Source organism: Heterodontus francisci, chromosome 35, assembly GCF_036365525.1.
Source record: "Heterodontus francisci isolate sHetFra1 chromosome 35, sHetFra1.hap1, whole genome shotgun sequence".
Lineage (NCBI taxonomy): Eukaryota > Metazoa > Chordata > Chondrichthyes > Heterodontiformes > Heterodontidae > Heterodontus > Heterodontus francisci.
This window is the reverse complement of record NC_090405.1, coordinates 40,226,643-40,251,969: the sequence shown is the minus strand read 5'-3', so window position 1 is coordinate 40,251,969 and position 25,327 is coordinate 40,226,643. Positions and strand designations below refer to the sequence as shown.

General features: G+C 45.9%; 1 protein-coding gene across 2 annotated transcripts in view; it reads left to right on the top strand.

Annotated features, from left to right (window-relative positions):
• The window catches only part of neil1 (nei-like DNA glycosylase 1), a 48,381-nt gene extending 23,952 nt beyond the window's left edge, over window positions 1-24,429 (top strand). For both annotated transcript variants that reach the window (XM_068015409.1, XM_068015410.1), the window contains exons 7-10: window positions 8,306-8,333; window positions 12,884-12,960; window positions 18,643-18,856; window positions 24,001-24,429. In XM_068015409.1, coding sequence (XP_067871510.1) covers window positions 8,306-8,333; window positions 12,884-12,960; window positions 18,643-18,856; window positions 24,001-24,074 — 393 coding nt within the window. In that variant the 3' untranslated portion in view covers window positions 24,075-24,429. The remainder of the gene's footprint in view (window positions 1-8,305; window positions 8,334-12,883; window positions 12,961-18,642; window positions 18,857-24,000) is intronic.
• Window positions 24,430-25,327: the final 898 nt, after the last annotated feature.

The following is a 25,327-nucleotide window of genomic DNA, read 5'->3' as shown; positions in this document are numbered from 1 at the left end:
CACCAATTATCCTAAATGTTTTGAACAAAGCAATTATTTTCTGCTTTGTGACTTAGAGTGGATAGAGTTTGGATTCTCTCATTTTGTATTCTAATGAGAGCCGGCATCATGAGTGGCATGACCAGATAGTCCATGCATTTGTTTATCACCGAATCAATGGAATCCTTTCTGTGTAATTTTGATGTAAAATCGTTGACAATAGCGTGACTTCAAATCCTCTGCTCCCGATGTGTGACCTTAATCTAATATAGTTTTTTTTTGTTTGGAGAACCATGCATTTATATTGTTTACATATTTTTATTTTTCCTGCAAATTTTCAGTCCGTTTGTATCAGATTCAGAATGACACAGAAGGAGGCCATTCGGCCCATCACAGCCTCACCATGTTTCCACATGGATAGACTCAGGCAGATTTGAAGGCAGCTACACCACTCTACCCGTGATCCTAAAGTTCTTTTCTGAATAATAAATCTGCAGTATTATTGGTGCACTACACTTAGTGTAGAAAGAGGCCATTTGGCCTATCATGCCGATGCTAGCTCTCTGAAAGAGCGGTCGTGCTCAATCCCACACTTCTGCTTTTTAACCTTAACCATGTAACTTCCTCAGCTTCAAGTACGCGTCCAGCTCCCTTTTGAGATTATTTGTGGAATCAGCTTCCAGCGCCTTTTCAGGTACGGCATTTCAAATTGTTTAGTCTGTATTTGAAATGCACTTGCAGGTTCATCTTTCTCCCCTTATAAGGCAGAACATTTCTTCGTGGCACAATCATGAATCCTGCCACACTATACATTGAGTTAATCGCCACTCCATCAGACCCTGGCAGACTCTCCTCAACAATCCCCTCAAAATTGTGAATTTAAGGATGGCATTTTTTTCGACCAGTTTCTGAAGATCAATAAATTATAACATGTCATGGCAGACAAAAGGAACTTCAGTTTCTGAAGCTAGTAACTGGTAAAGGGATGACCGATATGTCTGTTACAATGGAATGATCACAATGTTGTAGCTGTGTTTAATGTTGCATAAATCCAACTAAAATAACACTCCTGATCTGGGAAGCTAAGCAGAGTCTGGCCTGGGTAATACTTGGATGGGAGACTGCCTGGGAACATCATGTGCAGCAAGCTTATAAACTAAAACCTACCTCTCCACACTTAGAAGCCCATATTTGCACTTGCTTCCGCATACCAATCGCCTTTCCCTTTCTGCGTCCTATATGTTCCTAGTTATCCCGAGCCAACTGCGTCCTAGCTTTTATACACAAACCCACAGCAACGCAAGGCAACGCTGCAATCAATAAGACCTGACGTCAAGCCTTCAATGGACAACTACTGCATTGCTCGGGTGCTTGAGTTGGTGTTTTAAGCAATGTTACTATTGTTACAGCCAGGTGAGGAGGGGGTCTCGGGCTCCCCTTTCGCCCCTTCTCTGGTTTGACCACCTGAGGGAGCGTTTGCTCCTGTTCCTCTAATGTAATTCCAAAAAATCCAAATCACACAGGTTTTCTTGAGTTAAACAAGAAAGATGTAAGTTTATTACACTTAACACTCCACCCCAGTTAAATTACTAAAATACGCTACATATTCACGCACATTCACATGAGAGTCACACACACACACACAAATGGATTACAGAGGGAAAACAGATTTGGTGGTTGGAGTAAAGTCCAGAATAAATGGAATTTAGATACAGTTTTAAGTCTCAAGTCCTCAGCTGAAATGGTATTCCTGAAGTCCTTGCTGGGCCATGAGTACGGTTGTGGGCTTGCTTCTCTCAGGGCTCCTGAATGCAGAAGAGGGGTTTGATTCTTGTCCCCTGGTTGCTGGCTATGGCCGTCTGTAGGCTGGAGGGACTTTACCAATTGCAGCCGGGTCTTCTCTTAATCTTTACTAGGGAGAGACAGACAGACAGACAGAGAGAGCTGGCTTTTCAGTTACTCCTGTCTGCTTTCTGGGTGACAAAGCAGGCAGACAGTCACGTGACATTATCAAGCCCCTTTATTGTTTTCATGAAGTCTTTCTGGAATCTTCTGTGAGATTCAAGGCGCTACACCTCAAGCTGTCCAATCACACTAGGAGGGCGTTGACTCTTTCAAAGTCAATGGGTGTAAATGGCCCTCTGACGACTGTGCTGATAAGGCCATTCCAGGTAATTTAATCACCAAGAGCACCCCATTGTTCTGGCTAGGTTGAGCCAGTTGTGTCGTCTCCAGTCTGATCTTTTGGTGTTTCAAGTGTAAATTGCAGTGGCCATCTTGGCTGCCAGTTTACTTTTTAAAAAGGTTACTTGTAAGAATTTCAAGTAAAAGTCTAATGCAAGGTTCCAACTGATGCAATTAATATTTCCGATTTGGCACATACTGTTTTCATGACACTATTGGAAAACCAGCTGACTGCTATTTTCACGCAGTGAGGAGAAACCTAGGGGCTGCCAAAAGGACCTTGTTAGATCCAACAGCAAGTGGTTCCCGATGTATATTGTACTGATACAGCAGCTCTGCCTGTTGTATTTTCCTTCATTCTATAAATACTTGCATTTATAATGCACTTTTCATGACCTCAGGACATCCCAAAGTGCTTTACACCCGATGAAGTAATTTTTGGAATGTGTAATGTAGGAAAATTACATATAGCAAGCTCCCACAAACAGCAACACAGTAATGACCAGATTTTTTTTTCTATGTGATGTAGATTGAGAGATACATATTGGCCAGAACACCAGGGAGAACTCCTGCTCCTCTTCCAAATAGTGCTGTGGGATCTTTTACGTTCACCTGAGAGGGCTTCAGTATTTTCCTCTGACAGTGCAACACTCCCACAGTACTGCACTGGGAGTATCAGCCAGGATTATGTGCTCAGGTTTCTGGCGTGGGTCTTGGACCCCCAGCCTTCTGACTCACAGCTGAGAGTGTTACCGACTGAGCCACCTTATAAAATGACTTGCCCAGTGTTGGATGTAAGGGAACAAGGAAACTTGTGTATCAAAAGCATTTCTGTAAAAGGCACTGGCTGTCTTCCTGAGATAATTTTGTGGAAAACCTGTATTTGGTTTGCAAGCTGAGCTTCTGGTTGCCAGTCATTTTAATTCTCCGTCCCAAGCCCACTCTGACCTCTCTGTCCTCTGTCTCCTACACTATTCTAATGAAGGTCGATGGAAGCTCGAGGAACAGCACCTCATCTTTCAATTTAGGCCCTTTACAGCCTTCTAGACTCAACATTGAGTTCAATAATTTCAAACAATAATCACTGCTCGCATTTCTTCAAACGGCTGCTGTTGGTGATAATTCCGCTGTTGGCATTTACACTGCTCTGGACCATCTTTCGTTCCTTTACTTGTCCCATTACCACTCCCTGCTGCTTTGCACCATCATCCCTCCTGTCATTTCATCTCTACTGACTGCCAACCTATCACACACCTCTTTACTCTCACCACTGCCACCCCTTTTCCCTGCCTCTATTTGCTTAAAACTTGTTGCATCTCGAACTTTTCCCAGTTCTGATGAAAGGTCATTGACCAGAAACGTTAACTCTGTTTCTCTCTCCACTGATGCTGCCTGACCTGCCGAGTATTTGCAGCATTTTCTGTTTATATTCCTGAGATTGTGTTACAATACACTATTGTTGTGGACAATGCATTTCAATATCACTTCTTTATAAGTGCTAGAAAGTCACAATTACAAACTAGTCAATGGAGCACCTACACTGCTTTGAAAAGAGCCTGCCACGGTTCCTGTGTCTCTACTGTTGTTTTCTGTTTTGAAGACCCTGCTTTGGTCACTGGGGTCTTGAGCTGGGAACAGAGGGATTATCAGCCAGGATTTCTGTGTCAGAATGGCTTTCATTGGTCACTGCGTACATGTATAGATGATGGGAAAGGTCAGAATAGGCTATAGCTAGGACACCCCCTGGAAGTTGCCCTTCACCCATCGACTCTGTGCTCGCTGACATTGGCTCCCGATCCAGCTATGCCTCAAATCTACAATTCTCATCCTCATGTTCAAATCCTTGCCTCACACCACTTCCCTACCCCTGTGACCCCCTTCCGGCACTGCATCCCTCTGACAGCTCTGTGCTCATTCCAGTTCTGGCCTCTTGCGCTCATGTATTCACCAAAGTGCTGCATCTCAAATGAAATCACTGGCACGTCCTCTACAGGGTATCCACGCCTGCATGGGTATTGTTACGACCGCGGCGGGAGTAATGCACTGTCAGTTCAGTCCCGTCACTCCACAGGTCACAGCATATTATGAATGTTTTCCCACCCAATTGGAAAAACAACCAAATTAAACACTCTAGTAACCCCCGGAATAAAACCGACCAAACCAGGTATCTTTAGTCAACAACAAATTAAGTATTTATTAAAACTAAGTCTTAAACGCTATTAAGATAAACCTATGTCTAAAGACCTTATAAATTCTTATTTTAACCTAACTTCCCCATTCTCACACACACACTCAAAAATAACAGTAGTTAATCATTTTTTAAAAGTGGTGTTTTTAAAATTAGCTGTTTCTTAAGAATAAATAAAGAAGTAAGTCTTTGTGGGTTACGTTACGATGGATGAGGTATTCTAATGTGGAAATAATCAAATGCTACTTGAAGTCTTCACTTGTATTTGATGAAGCAGTCTGTTTTGATAGGCAAACTCTTCAGCTGCAGCAGGCATCAAGAGTTCCTTCAGCAATACCAAATGGTCTCTTAAAATAAAAGGCTTTTTTCTTTCCTTAGGGAATTAACTTGACCTTTAGCTCCTTGTAGAATTTCTGCTGAGAGAGAATGAACAGCTCTTTTCTCTTCAGTATGCTTCACTGGTGAGTCCAGTTCAGACTGTTTTTTGCCAGTTTTACACACAGTCAAATTGAAACACTATACCATGTGGCCTCTCTTTCCTTCTGTTGCATAGGTAACAAAGTGCAGCTGTGGCACACTGTTCCCAGAAATCCAAAACTTCTCTCCCTGTCTTAAAGGCACACTGTTTTAATCCGAGTAGAAAATTAATACAAGTGGTGACCAATGTGCAGAGACTTTGACTGAGAGCATCTATATTGCTAGTAATTCTGTGCTAATGAGATGTGATTGCATCGTGTCCATGTAATGCTGCCAATTACTGGACTCGCTCAGATCAAACTAATTCTACACCACTCGCTCCTCGCGGACCATTTAAACAAAAATAACGCTGCGTATTTTCTTCCCCGCCAGCTTTAATATAAAAGCAGTCAAGATAAAAAGAGAGACTTCAAAGGGCTTGTCTCTCAGGGAAAAGTGAAATAAGACGAGACACTTTTCTGCTGCCTTTCTGATGCATATGACAGCTCATTCCCATGTCGTCTTGCTGATGGTGTCGTCATAGCAACTTCTTGGCAGTGCTGTTACACCTCTGATCTTGCAGGCGGCTGGACACCATGTTACGTTTCAGTTTGATTGTCTCCAAAGGCAGGTTTGAACAGGATTCTACCGAGGGATTTACTCTTTCTGCTTGGAGCCCTCGCTTTCTCTGTGTGAATTATGTAGGTGATGTCTTGTAGCTTTCATCCACGCTTTGCCACAGGCACAAGCACTTTATCATAGTAAGTCCTTACAAAAAGGATTCAGGCAGATCAGGCGTTGAAAACTGCTTCTGTAACAACTGCGGGGGACGTTACTCGTTACTGGTCAATACTGAGTGCAGAGCGACTGTTTTTAAAAACAAAGTGACTCCTGACAACGCAGCCCAGCACCAATGTCATCTGAACGCTCCCAGCTTCACACATGCGCAGAACGGACCCTGGTTGTCAGTATGGTGCTGCGCATGAGCAGCCTACATCAGCACCTGGCTAGCCAGGACTAATGCGCGCATGTGTGCGCAAACGATATTCGCGTACTGCAACATCTGCTCACCACTCGTTCCCTGTCTCGCCACTTCTCCCCCCTTGGCCACTCGCTCCCCGCTTCACCCCTCTCCACCTGCCTGTGGGCCACTTGCTTCCGGCCTCGCTGCTTCCTCTTTGCTCTGCCTCTGCTTGCTCCCACTTCTGCTCCCCTCTCCCTCCCGTGATTGCTGCTTTTCTTCCCCGCATAGGGGAAGCAGGGAGGGCAGGGGGGGGGTTGGGAGGGAGGAGAGAGAGATCAAGAGAGAGGGAGAAAGTGACAAGATAGGCGGGGGAGGGGAGGGAGACTGCAAGCGGGAGGGAGCGGGGAGGAAACAATGAGGCCCGGAATGAGTGGCCCACCGGTAGGGTGGGCTGTCGGTGGGGACTGGTGGAGCAGAGAACAAGTGGTCAAGGGAGGAGAAGTGGCGAGGCGGGGAGTGAGTGGCGAGCAGACGGACGCAGGAGACAGCAGTGAAGAGAAGCACAATGACAGAGGGAGCGGAGTACTGTTGGGGGTGGGATGGAGGCGGCAAGCGCAGCCATTGTGGGCATTTCGGTTTCATTTGTCTTTGTGATAAATTGAGCAGCGCCATCTTTATGACTGGCAGCTGCCAAAAACGTCGCAGACAGTGACGTTTCAGTGTATGAGGCTGCATTTGCGCATGTGCAAGTACTGCGCCACCTAGTGGTTGCGTTGTCAGCAAACGCAGCCTTTAAAAAAAAAATTGCATTCCTAAAGCGCCTTTCACATCCTCTAGATGTCCCAAAGCATTTTACAGCCAGCGAAATACTTCTTGAAGTGTAGCCAGTGTTGTACTGTAGGAAATGCAGCTAATTTGCACACAGCAATGTGGTAATGACTGGATAATCTATTTTAGTGATGCTAGTTGAAGGGTAAATATAGGCCAAGCCACTCTCCTGTTCTTCAAACTAGTGCCCTGGGATCTGAAAGGGCAGACAGGGCCTTGTTTTAACATCTCATCCGAAAGAAGGCACCTCCGACAGTGCAGCACTCCCTCAGTATTGCACGAGAGTGTTCGCTTAGATTAAGTGTTCATGTTCCTGAACTGGGTACTAAGACACACAGTCTTCTGACTTGGAGGCGTGAATGCTACCACCTGAACCACAGCAACTCGGAAGTATGAACACCTTCAGGTCGATGAGTGCTTGGCAGAGCAGCATGGGATTGCTAGGAAAAGCATGGAAGAGCTAATTGTTGAATCAGCCAACCATATCCACGGCTTGCAAGCATCCGTACAGAACAGGTCAGTGATAGAGCAACCATGGCCAGTCCTGAACACAACAGCAGGGTTCAGGACCCTGCTGTATAAAGATGTCTGGAGGGCCATCACAGGAGGTCCAACAGTTGACTGATGATCATAGAATGGTTACAGCACAGAAGATGGCCATTCGGCCGGTAGTGTCCATGCTGGCTCTCTGAAAATGTAACTCAGCTAGTCCGACTCCCCCGCCTTTTTCCCCGTAGCCCTGCAAATCTTTTCTCTTCAGATAATTATCCATATCCCTTTTGAAAACCCCTCATGATTTTGAACATCTCAAACAAATCTCTTTTCAACCACCTTTTCTCTAAGGAGAACAGCCCCAGCCTCTCCAATCTATCAACGTAACTGAAGTCTCACATCCCTCATGAATCCTTTCTGCATCCTCTCTAATGGCTTTGCATCCTCCTTAATGTCTGGTGCCCAGAATTGGACACATTATTCCAGGTGAGATTGAGTCAGTGTTTTATAAAGGTTCATCATAATTTCCTTGCTTTTGTACTCAATACCCCTATTTATAAAGCCCGGGATCCCATATACCCTTTAAACCACTTTCTCAACCTGCCCTGGCACCTTCAATGATTTGTGCACATATACCCCCAGGTCTCTCCCTTCCTTCATTCCTTTAGAATTGCATCCTTTATTTTATATTGCCCTTCCTCGTTTTTCCTTCCAAGATAAATCGCTTCACACTTCTCTGCATTATATTTCTTCTGCCACTTATCCATCTTTTCTACCAGCCTGTCTATGTCCTCTTGAAGTTTATCGATATCCTCCTCACTCTTCATAATACTTCCAAGTTTGGTGTCATTTGCAGATTTTGAAATACACCCAAGTCTAGGTCATTAATGTAGATTAACAAAAGCAGTGGTCCTAATACCAACCCCTAGGGAACTCCACCTTCCTCCAGTTCAAAAAAACAACCGTTCACCACTGCACTCTGTTTCGTATCACTCAGACAACTTCGTATTAGCCATCTTAAAGGGATTTAGTTCGCTGCCTGGCCAAGAGGAATATTGAAGGATTTGGAGGGTGAGCAGGAATTTGAGAACGAGACTAGGTGGGTCATGCAGAGTAAGATATCAGTAAATAGTTGATGGTTTGAATGACCTGTTTCTGTCCTGTCACATTCTTTTTAACAAACTTCAAGTTCATGTCTCTCGATTTTATTCCAGGGCAACCCAGGGCCAATGGCACCGAAAGGTGAGTATGACTTTATTTTTTAGTTTAGTCTTATTTCTGCTTCACGGCCATTATTTAAAAAAAATCATGATTCAAATCCCCTGAACTGGCATGGAGACGCTGCCAGTCATAGCCTTTTGTCGCACCTCACGACCCACACTTACAAGCCTCTTCCCCATGATTAGTCCTTATTGTGTGGGTACTTCATTTTTCCAATGTCACTAATCGGGATCTTGGGTGCCCGGTTTAGTACGTCCGTTTCACAGACGTCCTGATTTTCCAACCTTTGAAAAGACTAACACGCCCCAGAGAAAAGAACTTCAGTTATGTGGAGAGTCTAGAGAAGCTGGGACTTGCTCCCCTTACATCAGAGAAGGTTAAGGGGAAGTTTGATGGAGGCGTTATTCTGGCCTCGATTTTCATCGCTCCACCATTGGCAGCCATGTTGTCAGCTGCCTCGGCCCAAAGCTCTGGAAGTCCCTCCCTAAACCTCTCTGCCTCTCTAACCTCCTTTTAAGATGTTTCTTAAAAGCTACCACTTGGACCAAGCTGTTGGTCACCTCCCCTAATAACTCCTTATGTAGCTCGGTGTCAAATTTTATGTGATGTGGTGCAGATGGACTTCCAAAAAAGCATTTGATGAAGGGCCACGTAATTGGCTTGTCAGCAAAGTTGAAGCCCATGGAATAAAAGGGAGAGTAGCAACATGGATACGAAGTTGATTAAGTGACAGGAAACAAGAGAGTAGTGGTGAACAGCTGTTTTTTGGATTGGAGAACAGTATATAGTGGGGTTCCCCAGGGGTTGGTACTACGGGCCCCTGCTTTTCCATTCTAATGACCTAGACTTGGGTGTGCTGGGGACAACTTCAAAATTTGCTGATGAGGCCAAACTTGAAAGTGTAGTGAACTGCAATGAGGATAGTGGTAAACTCAGACTGGTGGAATGGGTGGACACTTGGTAGAGGAAATGTAATGCAGAGAATTGTGAAGTGATGCATTTTGCTCGGAAGATCATGCAGAGGCAAGATAAGGTAAAGGATGCAATTCTAGGGCAATGCTCCTGTGAAGCAATTTCGATGTTTCATGACGTTAAGGACGCTATATAAATGCAAGTTCTTGTTGATGTGGATTCTGAAGCACAAAATTAGGCAAAAGGTGACTTGAGAGAAGCATCCAAAATCAAGAGGTGGTTTCTTAGTCCCTATGAAGGTGTCAGCTATGGCTCGGTGGGTAGCACTCTGACCTCTGCGTTAGAAGGTCATGGAGTCAAGTTCAACACCAGAGACTTAAACCCATAATTTGCTGCAATGCAGTACTGAAGGAGTGCTGCACTGTCGAAGGTGCCGTATTTTGCATGAGACTGTAAACTGCTCTCTCGGGTGGATGTAAGTATATAGCACGACAGATAACAAGTGTTTTCAGGCCACCTTCCTCATGGTGTTCAGTTATAAACCCACAGAACTCTGTTCTCACCTCTTCTCACCTTTTGTGATGTCCTGAGTGAGATTGTGACAGCATTATTCTGCGGTGGGCTCTTTTTATTATCTCCACTCATGGCCCTCCTGCCTTGGGCACTATGGCGTTGGAAGGATGAATGAGAATGGGCAGAGACTGCTTGAGTTGTGTACCTATCATAACCTCTGCATCACCAACTCATTCTTTCACACTAAACCCTGTCACCAGGTTTCATGGAGGCACCCAAGATCGCGTCGTTGGAACCAGCTAGAGTTCATTGTCACAAGGCGAGCCTCCTTAAGCAGTGTTCAAATCACATGCAGCTTCCACAGTGCGGACTGCGACACCGACCACTCCCTGGTGTGCAGCAAGGTTAGACTCAGACCAAAGAAGCTGCATCATTCCAAGCAGAGGTGCCACCCGCGCATCAACACGAGCAGAATTTCTCATCCACAGCTGTTACAAAAATTTCTAATTTCACTTGTGTCAGCCCTTCAAAACACTCCCACGGGGATGCTGAGACCAAGTGGGCCCACATCAGGGACGCCATCTATGAGTCATCTTTGACCACCTACGGCAAACGTGCGAAGAGGAATGCAGACTGGTTTCAATCTCATACTGAGGAGCTGGAACCTGTCATAGCCGCTAAGCGCATTGCACTGTTGAACTACAAGAAAGCCCCCAGCGAGTTAACATCCGTAGCACTTAAAGCAGCCAGAAGCACTGCACAAAGAACAGCCAGGCACTGCGCAAATGACTACTGGCAACACCTATGCAGTCGTATTCAGCAGGCCTCAGACACTGGAAACATCAGAGGAATGTATGATGGCATTAAGAGAGCTTTTGGGCCAACCATCAAGAAGATCGCCCCCCCTCAAATCTAAATCGGGGGACATAATCACTGACCAACACAAGCAAATGGACCGCTGGGTTGAGCACTACCTAGAACTGTACTCCAGGGAGAATGTTGTCACTGAGACTGCCCTCAATGCAGCCCAGCCTCTACCAGTCATGGATGAGCTGGACATACAGCCAACAAAATCGGAACTCCGTGGTGCCATTGATTCTCTAGCCAGCGGAAAAGCCCCTGGGAAGGACAGCATTACCCCTGAAATAATCAAGAGTGCCAAGCCTGCTATACTCTCAGCACTACATGAACTGCTTTGCCTGTGCTGGGACAAGGGAGCAGTACCTCAGGACATGCGCGATGCCAATATCATCACCCTCTATAAAAACAAAGGTGACCGCGGTGACTGCAACAACTACCGTGGAATCTCCCTGCTCAGCATAGTGGGGAAAGTCTTTGCTCGAGTCGCTCTAAACAGGCTCCAGAAGCTGGCCGAGCGTGTCTACCCTGAGGCACAGTGTGGCTTTCGAGCAGAGAGATCGACTATTGACATGCTGTTCTCCCTTCGTCAGATACAGGAGAAATGCCGTGAGCAACAGATGCCCCTCTACATTGCTTTCATTGATCTCACCAAAGCCTTTGACCTCGTCAGCAGATGTCGTCTCTTCAGACGACTAGAAAAGATTGGATGTCCACCAAAGCTACAATATGAAAGGCACAATTCAACATAGCAGCACCTCATCAGACCCCTTTCCTATCCTGAGTGGCGTGAAACAGGGCTGTGTTCTCGCACCCACAATTTTTGGGATTTTTTTTCTCCCTGCTGCTCTAACATGCGTTCAAGTCTTCAGAAGAAGGAATTTTCCTCCACACAAGATCAGGGGGCAGGTTGTTCAACCTTGCCCGTCTAAGAGCGAAGTCCAAAGTACGGAAAGTCCTCATCAGGGAACTCCTCTTTGCTGACGATGCTGCTTTAACATCTCACACTGAAGAGTGTCTGCAGAGTCTCACCAACTGGTTTGCGGCTGCCTGCAATGAATTTGGCCTAACCATCAGCCTCAAGAAAACGAATATCATGGGGCAGGACGTCAGAAATGTTCCATCCATCAATATTGGCGACCACGCTCTGGAAGTGGTTCAAGAGTTCACCTACCTAGGCTCAACTATCACCAGTAACCTGTCCCTAGATGCAGAAATCAACAAGCGCATGGGAAAGGCTTCCACTGCTATGTCCAGACTGGCCAAGAGAGTGTGGGAAAATGGCGCACTGACACAGAACACAAAAGTCCGAGTGCATCAAGCCTGTGTCCTCAGTACCTTGCTCTATGGCAGCGAGGCCTGGACAATGTATGTCAGCCAAGAGCGACGTCTCAATTCATTCCATCTTCGCTGCCTCCGGAGAATACTTGGCATCAGGTGGCAGGACCATATCTCCAACACAGAAGTCCTCGAGACGGCCAACATCCCCAGCTTATACACACTACTGAGTCAGCGGCGCTTGAGATGGCTTGGCCATGTGAGCCGCATGGAAGATGGCAGGATCCCCAAAGACACATTGTACAGCGAGCTCGCCACTGGTATCAGACCCACTGGCTGTCCATGTCTCCGCTTTAAAGACGTCTGCAAACGCGACATGAAGTCCTGTGACATTGATCACAAGTCGTGGGAGTCAGTTGCCAGCGTTCGCCAGAGCTGGCGGGCAGCCATAAAGGCGGGGCTAAAGTGTGGCGAGTCGAAAAGACTTAGCAGTTGGCAGAAAAAAGACAGAAGCGCAAGGGGAGAGCCAACTGTGTAACAGCCCCGACAAACAAATTTTTCTGCAGCACCTGTGGAAGAGCCTGTCACTCTAGAATTGGCCTTTATAGCCACTCCAGGCGCTACTCCACAAACCACTGACCACCTCCAGGCGCTTACCCATTGTCTCTCAAGATAAGGAGGCCAAAGAAGAAGAAGAAGAAGACTCGAATCATCCACTGTAATTTTCCCAAGACTAAACCTCGCACAAGATATTAAAACTGCAGGCTTTATTTTTTTGTTGAGCATTTCACCAGTTCACGGTGAATAAAAAGGATTTTGTTTCTATTGTGATTCCCTGATTGTGAAACAGTTTGTGCAAAATGTGGGGTCACTCCATTATCTACCAATTTCTATCAGTCAGCTCCATGTGTATGGGGCTCACCCCTTTTTCTTATGGAAGGGAGTGGGACTCCGCGGTATTACAAATGTGAATTTATTTTTAAAACCAAATCTTCTCTCTCTCCTTAAAGGATCCAAAACTCCTAAACCCAAGTCCCGGAGAAGAAAGGAAGCAAATAAAAATGGAAACAAGGCATTAACACCCGAGGTGAGGTTCACTTTAAGATCAGAGGATGAGGGGGTATCACGAGCTCTGCCCTATAAATTTGATGGGTGGTTACATACATCGTCCTCTCTAGCTTGACCAGTTCCCCTCCAAGTCACACACCATCCTGACTTGGAACTACATCGCCGTTCCTTCACTGCCACTGGGTCAAAATCCCAGAACTCCCTCCCTAACAGCACTGTGGGTGTACCTAGCTCACATGGACTGCAGCGGTGCACCACCACCTTCTCAAGGGCAATTAGGGATGGGCAACAAATGCTGGCCTCGCGAGCGATGCCCATATTCCAGGAACAAATAAAAATAAAAGCTATCTACCAATCCAGGAAGGGGTCGGAGGGTGTGTGCTCCCCTCCATGAGGGAAGACACAGTGGGTTGCCCTGTAACAACTTCTTCCCTGCCCACCTTTCTTTTTGGGGCGGCACAGTGGCGCAGTGGTAGCACCGCAGCCTCACAGCTCCAGCGACACGGGTTCAATTCTGGGTACTGCCTGTGTGGAGTTTGCAAGTTCTCCCCGTGTCTGCGTGGGTTTCCTCCGGGTGCTCCGGTTTCCTCCCACATCCCAAAGACTTGCAGGTTGATAGGTTAATTGGCCATTATAAATTGACCCTAGTATAAGTAAATGGTAGGGAAATATAGGGACAGGTGGGGATGTGGTAGGATTATGGAATTAGTGTAGGATTAGTATAAATGGGTGGTTGATGGTCGGCACAGACTCGGTGGGCCGAAGGGTCTGTTTCAGTGCTGTATCACTAAACTAAACTAAAAGGCATTTTGAAGTGAAAGAGTCTATCATTTCCTTTCTTGCAGATTTCTTAGTTTTATTTCCCCTTCATCAGCCTGAGTTTTTTTTTAAATCAAGTTTCTCCTCTCCCTGCAGATGGCATGGCTTTAGGGTGAATAGATAGTGTAGATGCACAAAGCATCGCAACTGTTTGGACAAGCCAAATAGACCAATTTGACTTTTCCTGCTTGTCATTTTTCATCTGTTTGCCTGCTGTGCATTTCCAACATTTTCCGTTTTGCTTTTTTCCCACATTAAATGTGTGACCGCTGTACTTTTAAGAGGACCATTTTGTCTGGTAAGGCAGCATCTGGTATGACTTGTAGCTCTTGGAATGACCCCATGTCCTGACTCAGCTGTTTTATAGTTGTGTCAGCTGTGGCTCAGAGGATAGCACATTTGCCTCTGAGTCAGAAGGTCGTGGGTTCAAGTCCCCCTCCAGGGACTTGAGAGCTCTGCACTGTCAGAGGTGCCACTTATCAGATAAGACGTTAAGCCGAAGCCTCTGTGTGCCCTCTCAGGTGGATGTTACAGATCCCATGGCACTATTTCAAAGAGGATCAGGAATGTTCCCTGTTTCTCCCCCGCTCCCCAGCCCCACCCCAGTTCCTGGTCAATATTTATCCCTAGACCAACATCAATAGGTCAATTACCTCATTACTCTCTGTGGGATCTTGCTGTGTGAAAATTAATTGCCATATTTCCTACAATACAGCAGTTGACTACACTTCAAAAGTACTTCATTGGCTGTACAGCGCTTTGGGTTGTCCTGAGGTGGTGAAAAGCGCCATGGAAATGCAAGACTTTTTGTAAAAAAGAGATAGCTGTCAATAATAACAAACTTTGACTTTTAAATCTGAAGGAAAAGTGCGAGTTAATTGAGAGGCCCTTATACCGAACCCTATTAGTGTTCAGAGCCAAACCCCTGGCAAAGGGCGTCTCATTCATATATTTTTATTCCTCAATTTCAACACATCTTGTGTGTGTGGTGGATGGGTGACTTCACCTTATCCTTGAGGTTTCTGGTTTGTTTTTAAACAAATATTTCACGCCACTTTAACCAATCTTTTGAGGGATAATGGCTCCCAGACGCTGTTCAGATGCCGCCAGATTTATTAGCAAAACCAAGAGCTCCCACATGTTTGTAAGGCAAAAATGTACAAAATAATCCCCAGTGGCATTTAAATGTTTATTTGTCCTTTCGGTTTGTCTTGTGCTGATGAATTTTGATGTGGAGTGTCTTCTTACACAATGTGTATTTTTTAAAATTCATTCTTGGGTATCACTGGCAGGACTGGCATTTATTACCTAGCTTGTTAGCAATATTAAAGCCATATTAATGGGGGACAGTGGCAGTGTGGATATGAAATTGGCTAAGGGGCAGAGAAAGCAGGGAGTCATACTGAACAGTTGCTTTTCAGACTGCAGTGAGGTATACATTGGTGTTCCCAAGAAGTCAGTATTAGGACCACTGTTCTTTTCGGTACGTGTTAATGAACTGGACTTGGGCATTCACGCCATAATTTCAAAGTTTGCAGATGGCACGCAACTCGAAAATGTGGTGAACAGTGAGAAGCATAGAAACAGACTTTAAGAGGTCATAGACAAACTGAAATGGACAGACACAATTTTAAATGGGAGTGCAGGAACAGAGATACCTGGGGGTGTATGTGCACAAATCTTTGAAGGTGTTGGGACAAATTGAGAAGGCTGTTTGTTCAGCATTATTAATAGAGGGATAGAGTATAATAGCAAGGATGTTCTGCTAAACCTTTACAAAACACTGGTTAGGTCTCAGCTGGAGTAGTGTGTTCAGCACACTTTAGGAAGGATTGGCCTTAGAGAGAGTGCAGAAGAGATTTCCTAGAATGGTGCCAGGGATGAAGAAATTCAGTGATATAGAGAGACTGGAGAAGCTGGGATAAAAACAAAAAGTGCTGGAAATACCCAGCAGGTCTGACAGCATCTGTGGAGAGAGAAGCAGAGTTAACATTTCAGGCCCGTGACCCTTCATCAGAACTGGCAAAGGTTAGAAACATAATAGGTTTTAGGCAAATAAAGTGGGTTTGGGGGGGGCGGTGGGTAGAGAACAAAAGGGAAGTTGTTGATAGGACAGAGAGATTAAGTGACAAGGAGGTTATGGGGCAAAGGCAAGGAGAGTGCTAATGGTGTGGTGAAAGACAAAGCATTAGTGCAGAGAGGGTGTTAAATGACAGAATAATGAACAGCCCTAGTCAAAAGCACAAACATGAAAACAGTGGGCAGGCACATGGTAAAAAAAAATGATGAAACAAAATAAAATAAAGTAAAAATATAAAAAAAGGGGCCAGCCATGCTCTGAAATTATTGAACTCAATGTTCAGTCCAGTAGACTGTAGCGTACCTAATTGATAAATGACGTGCTGTTCCTCAAGCTTGCGTTGATTTTCACTGGAACACTGCAGCAATCCCATGACAGAGATGTGGGCATGAGAGCAGGGGGGTGTTGAAATGGTCAGCAACTGGAAGCTCGGGGTCATGTTTTCGGATTGAGCAGAGGTGTTCCGCAAGGGGTCATCCAATCTGCGTTTAGTCTCCCCAATATAGAGCAGACCCCCGCATTGTGAGTAGCGAATACAGAATACTAAATTGAAAGAAGTACAAGTAAACTGATGCTTCACCTGAAAGGAGTGTTTGGGGCCTTGGATGGTGAGGAGAGAGGAGGTGAAAGGGCAGGTATTACACCTCCTGTGATTGCATGGGAGGGTGCCGCGGGAGGGGGGCAGGATGTCAGGGGTAATGGAGGAGTGGACCAGGGTATCGCGGAGGGAACGATCCCTACGGAATGCTGATGGGAGGGGAGGGGAAGCTGCGTTTGGTGGTGGCATCACGCTGGAGGTGGCGTAAATGGTGGAGGATGATCCTTTGGATGTGGAGGCTGGTGGGGTGGAAAGTGAGGACAAGGGGAACCCCGTCGTGGTTCTGAGAGGGAGGGGAAAGGATGAGGGCAGAAGTGCGGGAAATGGGTTGGACACAGTTGAGAGCCCTGTCAACCACAGTGTGGGGGGGGCCGGGAAATCCTCGGTTGAGGAAAAATGAACATCTATCAGAGGCATTGTTGTTGAAGGTGGCATCATCAGAGCAGATGCAAGAAATTGGGAGAATGGAATGGAGTCCTTACAGGAGGCAGGGTGTGAAGAAGTGTATTCAAGGTAGCTGTGCCTCAGTTTACCTCATTTACCAATTATGCACACTGCAGCCTACCGGACTGAACATTGAGTTCAAGAATTTCAGAGCATGACTGGCCCTTTTTAAATTTTTTTTCTATTTTAACTTTATTTTGTTTTGTTTTTTTATAACCATGTGCCTGCCCACTGTTTTTTTTTCATGTTTGTGTTTTTGACTAGGGCTGTTCATTATTCTGTCATTAACACTCTCTCTGCACTAATGCTTTGTCTTTCACCACACCATTAGTACAATCTCTTTAACTGACAAGGAGGTCATGGGGCAAACGCAAAGGCAATCTCTCTGGCCCTCTGTCCTATCAACACCTTCCCTTTTGTTCTCTTTTTTTTCTCCCCCCCCACCCCTGCTTTATTTGCTTAAAACCTATTACGTTTCTAACCTTTGCCAGTTCTGATGAAAGGCCACAGACCTGAAACGTTAACTCTGCTTCTCTCTCCATAGATGCTGAGTATTTCCAGCACTTTCTGTTTTCATGTTAGAAAAGAGAACCTGTTTCCAGTGGCAGAGGGTTAGGTAACTATAGGACACAGATTTAAGATGATTGGCAAAAGAACCAGAGGCGACATGAGCAATCATATTTTACACAGTGAGTTGTTGTAACGTGGAATGCATTGCCTGAAAGGGCAGTCAAAGCAGATTCAGTATTAGCTTTCAAAAGAATACTGGATAAAGACTAGAAGGGAAAAAACGTTCAGGGCTTTGGGGTAAGAATGGGATTAATTGGACAGCTCTAGAAAAGGGCTGGCACAGGTGTGATGGGCCAAATGGCCGTCTCCTATGCCGTATCAGTCTATGATTCTATCCCTAGTTGCCTTTGAGTGGGCGCTAGTGGACCATTTCCTTGAACTGCTGCAGTCTGGGTGATGTAGGTAGATCCGTAGTGCTGTTAGGCCGAGAGTTCCCGGATTTTAATGCAGCGACGAGGAAGGAAGGGTACTGTTTGTTCACAGAATCACAGAATTGCTACAGCACAGAAGGAGGCCAATCGGCTCGTCGTGTCTGCACCGGTTCTCCCAATGACAAATTCACCTAATGCCATTCCCCCTCCTTCTCCCCGTAACCCTGCACATTCTCCCTTTTCAGATAACAGTGTAATTCCCTTTTGAAGGCCTCGATTGAACCTGCCTCCACCACACTCTCAGGCAGCACATTCCAGACCTTAACCACTTGCTGCGTGAAAAGGGTTTTCCTCGTGTCACTTTTTTGCTTCTTTTGCCAATTACTTTAAATCTGTGCCCTCTCATTTTTGATCTTTTCATGAGTGGGAGCAGTTTCTCTCTATCTATTCTGTCCAGGTTGCTCATGATTTTGAGTACCTCTATCAAATCACCTCTCAGCCTTCTCTACTCTACGGAAAACCGTCCTAACTTCTCCAATCTATTTTCATAATTAGTTCCATGGATGAGGAACTTCATTCGTGTGAATCTTTCCTGTACTTTCTCCAATGCTTTCCCATCTTTCCTGTGTAATCTTTGTGTACAAATTGGCTCCTGTGCTTCCTACGGTACGACAATGACTTCCAACAGCACTTAATTGGCTGTCAAATGCTTTGGGACATGCAAAGGACGTGAAGAGTGCTATGCAAATGCAAGTTATTTCTTGCCAATATGCTCCTGCCTTAAATGGTCACAACTGTACAATTTTCTTTTGTCACTAGAATTCCGAATCCAAGAAAGGGAAGAGGAAATCGGAGCCGCGGAAAACTCCAAAAATCCCAAAGGAGTCTTCCCAGAAGACGCCCCGGAGTGCCAAAGCAGTTGCAAAGCAAACTGCTGGGGCGTTGCAGAAGTGTGAGGAATCGAGGAGGACGTCTGTCCGCAACAGGAAGAAAATGGCAGCAGAGGTGTTGCCTCTTGCAGAAGCTCCAAAAGGTAACGGAACAGACTGTTAAAAGTCGGGCAAAAAGGCAACAAAGCCAGAAGGATAGCCAGAAGCAGCAGGTAACCTGTAAATACTTCAGTGGGCCAACGAGAGAGCTAAATCTTAACATTAACTTAAAGATCAAAAAAAAATCAAATTGTCCTAAAACGGATAATAATCTCTGAAAATGCCTTAGGTTTGAATGCACACAGTACCATAACACTTGCATTTGGAGCGGATCTCTCCTCCCGGCAGAAAGGATTGTTTGAAGTGAGCTTTCATTTAACATTTTGATTATTTAAAGTGCTTCTGACAAAGGTCCTTTATTGAACGAGATGACTGGGGAGCACAGCGGGTTAGTGCTGTGTACTTTCATCTCTGAGACTGAATGGGGTTGATTCCAGCCTGGGATGAAAGACTTCTCTCTGACACACTCGAGAAGGGAGTGAGATCTGTTTGATTGGTCTCCTGGCAGATTGCCGCTAAAAATATTTTGTACCAAAATACATGGAAGTCAGATGTGCCTTTTTTTTAAATCCTTTTTTTTGATCAATTGTCGGTATTATTTGTACTTGCAGCAGTGCCTAGTTCCAGATCACTAGAGAGCAGCCTATCACTCAGTGTTCAATGTCGCAGGTAGTTACTGAATCTATTTTACTTCAACCTGATCCTTTTGCAAAAGCTCTCTTCCCCTTCAGTGTGGCACTTTGAGTAAGTACTGTCACTTCAAAGTTATTTCGCCAAACTAGGCAGGGATGTTCCAAGGCCACCCTTTTAGAACAAGCTAGGCCGCATGTATGGTTGATATAAAGATTTGAGGTCTTCCAGGGCCTGTACTGTTTACTGTAGCACTTAAAATAAACCTCCTTCTAGTAACTAGGGAGCCAAGAATTAGCCATGAAAGTGTTGTGGCGAGGCTGGAGTAGCTGGGATTGTTCGACTGAGAGCACGGAAGGTTCAACGGAGATTTGATGGAGGTGTTCAAAATCATGAAGGGGTTTTGCTAGAGTAACTGAGGAGAAACCTCCAGAGGCAGGAAGGCCTGTAAACAGAGGACACCGATTTAAGGTGATTGGCGAAAGAACCAGAGGCAAAATGAGGAAACTTTTTTTTGTAGAACGAGTTGTTGTGATCTGTCTGAAAGGGTGGTGGAAGCAGTAACATTCAAAAGAGAGTTGGAGAAATACTTGGAGGGAAAACAATTTCAAGACTAAGGGGAAAGGGCAGGGGAGTGGGACTAATGGGATAGCTCTTTCAAAGAGCTAGCATAGTCACAATGGGCCGAATGGCCTCCTTCTGTATTGTATCATTCTAGGATTCTAAGTGACAACAGAATTTAATGCTTCCCAGTGAGCTGGAGTCCAGGACTGCAGTTCTGGCCCAGTCGGCAATAATGCAATCTTCACATTCAGGAGGTCAAGGAGGAAGTGGGGTCGTGGAAAATATAACCATGCAATGGTGGCACCTGCAGCTGGGAGAGAGCAGGGATGCTGTCAGGTCAGGCTAACATGAAGCCTAACTCCCTGTGCTCACTGAGCTACCTTGGCTCCCAATCCAGCAACACCTCGATTTCTAAGATTTTCATCCTTCTTTTCATCTCCCCCCCCCCCCCCCCACCAATGGCCTCGCCCCTCCTGATCACTGTTACTGTCTCCAGCCCCACAACCCTCTGAGATTTCTGCATCCCTCCAATTCTGGCCTCTTTGTGCACCTCTTGTTTTAATCGCTGCACCATTGATGGTCCTGCCTTCAGCTATCTAGGCCCAAAGCTCTGCAACTCCTCCCTAAACCACTCTGCCTCACTCTCTCTCTCCTTTCTAAAAGTGCTCCTCAAAACCTACCTCTATGGCCAAGCTTTTGATCATCTGTCCTAATAGTTCCTCAAATGGATTGGTGTCAAATGTGGTTTGTCAACGCTCCTCTGAAGCCCCTTGGGACTTATGTTAAAAGGTGCTAAATAAATGCAAATTGTTGTTGTAGATTCATTGCATGATCACCCTCGATGCCATGACCAGACGTGAGATCGATCTCCTCAACTGTTGGTCCCAGGGCTCTCAACACAAGACTATGATTTTAAACCAATTGCTATTGACTTGAGGTGTTGCCCTGTGGCACAGGTTAAAAGGAGTAACGGCTTTAGATGACAGACACAGGGCATTAATCTATCTTCTCCCCTTTCTTATCTCCCATGGTCTGATTTTATGAGTGTTCTCTCCAGCAAGACACAACAGGGATGTATTCGGGAGTCGAAGCTGTCCCAGTGTTCATGGTGGTAGTCAAAAGCCCTCTCTTAAAGCTGTAGCTGTATAACTTGAATTTTTGTAAAGTGCGTTAATGTCGGGCTAGCTGTGCTTCAGGCCAATAAGCTATTTTAAAATTGGTTGTGTTTGCTGACAATGCAACCACTAGGTGGTGCAGTACTGGCACACGTGCACATGCAGCCTCATCCACTGAAATGTCACTGTCTGCAACACCTCAGGCAACTGCAAGTAATAAAGATGCCACTGCTCAAATTAACACAAAAAAAGAATTGGACCCAAACCCCCTCACCCGTCAATGGCCACGATCGCCACCTCCACCAGCACCCCCCTCAACAGTACCCTCTCTCAATAGCTGCTTCCTCCCGCCGCTTCACACTGCTTGATGCTCCCACCTGCTCGCTGCTCCATTTCGTCGCCCCCAACTGGTCACCCCTCCATCCTGCCGCTCGCTTTCCGCCTTGCCACCCGGAGAAGCGGTAGATTGGGGTGGTGGGGGACGGGGAGCGAGCGGGGTGCTACTGGCGAGGCGGGAAGCGGGCAGCAGGATGGAGGGGTGACCAGTTGGGAGCGATGAAATGGAGCAGTGAGCAGGCGGGCATGGGAGAGAACGGCGGGAGGGAGTGGGGAAGAGAAGCCGCGATTGAGGCCACTTTCCAAAACTCGCGCTGGAGGCTGACGTCCCTTTGCGTGATGACGTATTCGTGCGCATGCGCGCATTAGTACTGGTAAGCTGGCTGCATTCTGCGCGTGCGCAAGGACGTATGCAGTCCACGATTGTGCGCAGTTCGGACCGCAGTGATGACGTCGCGCTTGGCTGTGTTGTCAGGAGGCACTCTGTCTTAAATTTCTTGTTATGTAGGCAAATATGGCTGCTTATTGTGCACAGCAAGATCCCACAAATGACAATGAAATAAATGACCAAATAATTTTACATTGGTGGTATTGGCTGAGGGACGATTATTGGCCAGGCGACTGGGAGACAGCTCTTATTTAAATAGCTCCATGAGGTAGTTTTAATTTGCTTGATCACCAGTCTGGTTTAATGCCCTGTCTAAAGGCTGGCATCTCTGAAATTACAGTCCTCCCTCAGTACTGAGTTTTCAGTCAGTCCTATGGCCTCTGACTCAGGCATTGGCTTGGACTGAGAGAAGCTGGCACCCTATCATTCAGGTCTTTCATTACTGCTGTGAATGCTGGGATAGGCTGGCCTCTATTGCATTCTCTCATGTTTTCAATTTCTACTGAGCTGAAGGGACAGCGTTTTCCAGCTCGCATCCTTATACATGTGAGATCGCAATCCTGCTGGGAGGACGTATTTCAGAGTCACTTCACGAGGTTAGGCCTCAGTTCCCCATCCCTACCTCACACTTTGTATAAATCTAATTGAGATGACTGAAGATCCTTTGCTTTGTTAGCAAGGCAGACTTGCTTTCGTTTCGACCCTTATCCCTTCTCTCAAAACGTGAATTCATCCCAATGAAGTCCAGCTGGCACAGCAGCTATTTTGTGCTCGGTAAGGTCTCATGAACTGCCACGTTTTAACTGGCCTGGACGCTTCTCTTTGGCGGCATTGGCTGAGGGAAGCGTTGGAAACAGTCGGGCAGCCGAGATGGCAAGAGGAGAATGTTGAACCCTGAGAGTAATCCCCGCTCTTCAAGAGGTTCTCTGGGATCTTGTATTTTTCAAAGAACAATCACTGGGCTTTAGCATCAATCCGTCCCGACTTCCATTTTTTGTTGGGGGCCAGAAGGCCAGTGGTATCTGATCAGCTGCCCATTACTCCATTCCAGAAAGGGAAGATCGGGTGGGGGTGGGGTGTCTAATGGGTGGCTGATTCAATACCCCTCCCCGACCTACATCAAAAATTACCTCCAGTGTGCCCAGGTCCTGGAATGGGAAGGGAATAAGCAGAGCAACTGAACCAGGCTGGAAAACATTTGGCTGATTTTAAATCGAGCATTAGGTGGGAAGGATGGAATTGGTTTGGTATCTTGATTGCGGGGCCCTTAGTCCAATACAGAGACAATGATTGCAGGAGCAGTCGACTTCTGCCCAGGCTGCTTTTTTCCCCTGCCCCTTAAACCCTACCCTCGCACACTGTTTGAATTCCCGTTACTTTATGGATGATGATGATGTGGGTGTATATGTGCATAAGTAATTGAAGATAGCAGGACAGGTTGAGAGAGCAGATAAAAAAGCATACAGTATCCTGAGCTTTATTAATAGGGGCATAGACTACAGGAGCAAGGAAGTTATGTTGAACTTGTATAAGACACTAGTTCGGCCTCAGCTGGAATATTACGTCCAGTTCTGGGCACCGCACTTTAGGAAAGACGTGAGGGCATTGGAGAGAGTACAGAAAAAATTCTTGAGAATGGTTCCAGGGATGAGGAACTTCAAATATGAAGTTAGATTGGAGAAGTTAGGACTATTTACCTTTAGAGAAGAGAAGGCTGAGAGGTGATTTGATCGAGGTATTCAAAATCATGAGGGGTCTGGACAAAGTCGATAGAGAGAAACTGTTCCCACTCGTGTGAGGATCGAGAATGAGAGGGCACAGACTTAAAGTAATTGGTAAGGGAAGCAAATGTGACATGAGGAAGCGAGTGGTTAAGGTCTGAAACGCGCTGCCTGAGAACGTGGCGGAGGCAGGTTCAATTGAAGCATTCAAAAGGGAATTAGACTGTTTTATGAAAAGGAAGAACATGCAGGTTTATGGGGAGAAGGCAGGGACGTGGCACTCGGTGAATTGCTCTTTTGGAGAGCTGGTGCAGACAAGATGGGCCGAATGGCCGCCTCCTGCGCTGTAACAGTTCTGTGATATGTGTTGCTTCTGATATTATATCTTTCTCTCACACTCTCTCTCTCTCTCTCTCTCTCTGTCTCTCCCGCAGAATCGGAAACCCCAAACAAACGACCTAGGAAATCCAGGACCAAATCGAGAAAGGAGCAGCAACCATCACTTTGAAGTCCGAGAACAGATCCGAGAGAATCTTCAGATTAACACAACTTTATTAAGCGTCAGGCATAAAAGAATCGGATAAAGATGGACAGCGAGGGGGAAAGGGTATCATCGAGCAGTGGAAGAGCTGCTGTGACTCCTCGTGACTGTTGCATTAGAACCCACGAGACGGCAACGCCTGAAAATTGGTTTCTGTTGCATCTTGCCAGTCGTCTCTTGGAATGCACGGAGAATAAGATGAATCTCATTATGTAACGGAAATGGGTTTTTTAAAGGTATTTTCTATTTTTTTAAACGTAGGCCTAGCATTTTTTTTTTACTGAAATAAAATCTGATCAACATTTTAATGAAAGAAATAGTCCTGTTTCTAATGTGAATGGGCTCACTGGTCAAAGACCTGCTCAGTTGAGGATGAGCAAAAGGTTTTGTCGTGAACCTTTAAGGGGAAATGTTCAGACATTGGGGTTACCACTGATTTTGAAGTAGGCTGAAGTGCAACTGGGCTCTGTTTACTTGGCCTCTCAGCCTAGCTACAATTGTAATTAAGGTGGAAGTTCCAAGGGTATTAGAGATTATTTCTTTAAATGAGGACTGCAATGTTTCGAAGAGAAGACCCAACACCACCTTTTCACGCACAGGTTAGAAGAAGATGGGGGGTTCTCTGCCCCAAAGGGCTGTGGATGCCCAAGAACAAGTTGGAGTTTTCAGGACCAAGCTCGGTAGACTTTTGTCAGGTGAGGATATCGAGGGATATAAAGATAAAGGGTCGGCGCTCTGGTTAGACTGCATTCTGTTCTGTAATTTGGTAAGGATATATCGATCTTTAGCACAGATACACCAGAATGATACTGGGGCTCAAAAGGGTTAAATTGGGAGGGCAGGTTACATAGACTAGGCTAGCATTCCCTTGAGTATGGAAGATTAAGAGCTGATCTAATTGAAGTAATTAAGATGATTAAAGAATTTGATACAGTAGATGGAGGGGAACTATTTCCTCTGGTGGATGAGTCAAGAACGAGTTAGGCCATTCAGGAGTGATGTCGAAGAGCACTTCTTCACACAAAGGGTAGCGGAAATCTTCCTTCCAAAAAGCTGTTGAGGCTGTGGGAGGGGGGAGGGGGCCAATTGAAAATTTCAAAACTGATCAGATTTCTGTCAGGGTACCGGGTATTTAAAGTTATTGAACGAAGGCGGGTAAGTCGTTAAAATACTATCTAATTGAATGGCGCAGCAGCTTGAAGGGCCGAATGGCCTACTGC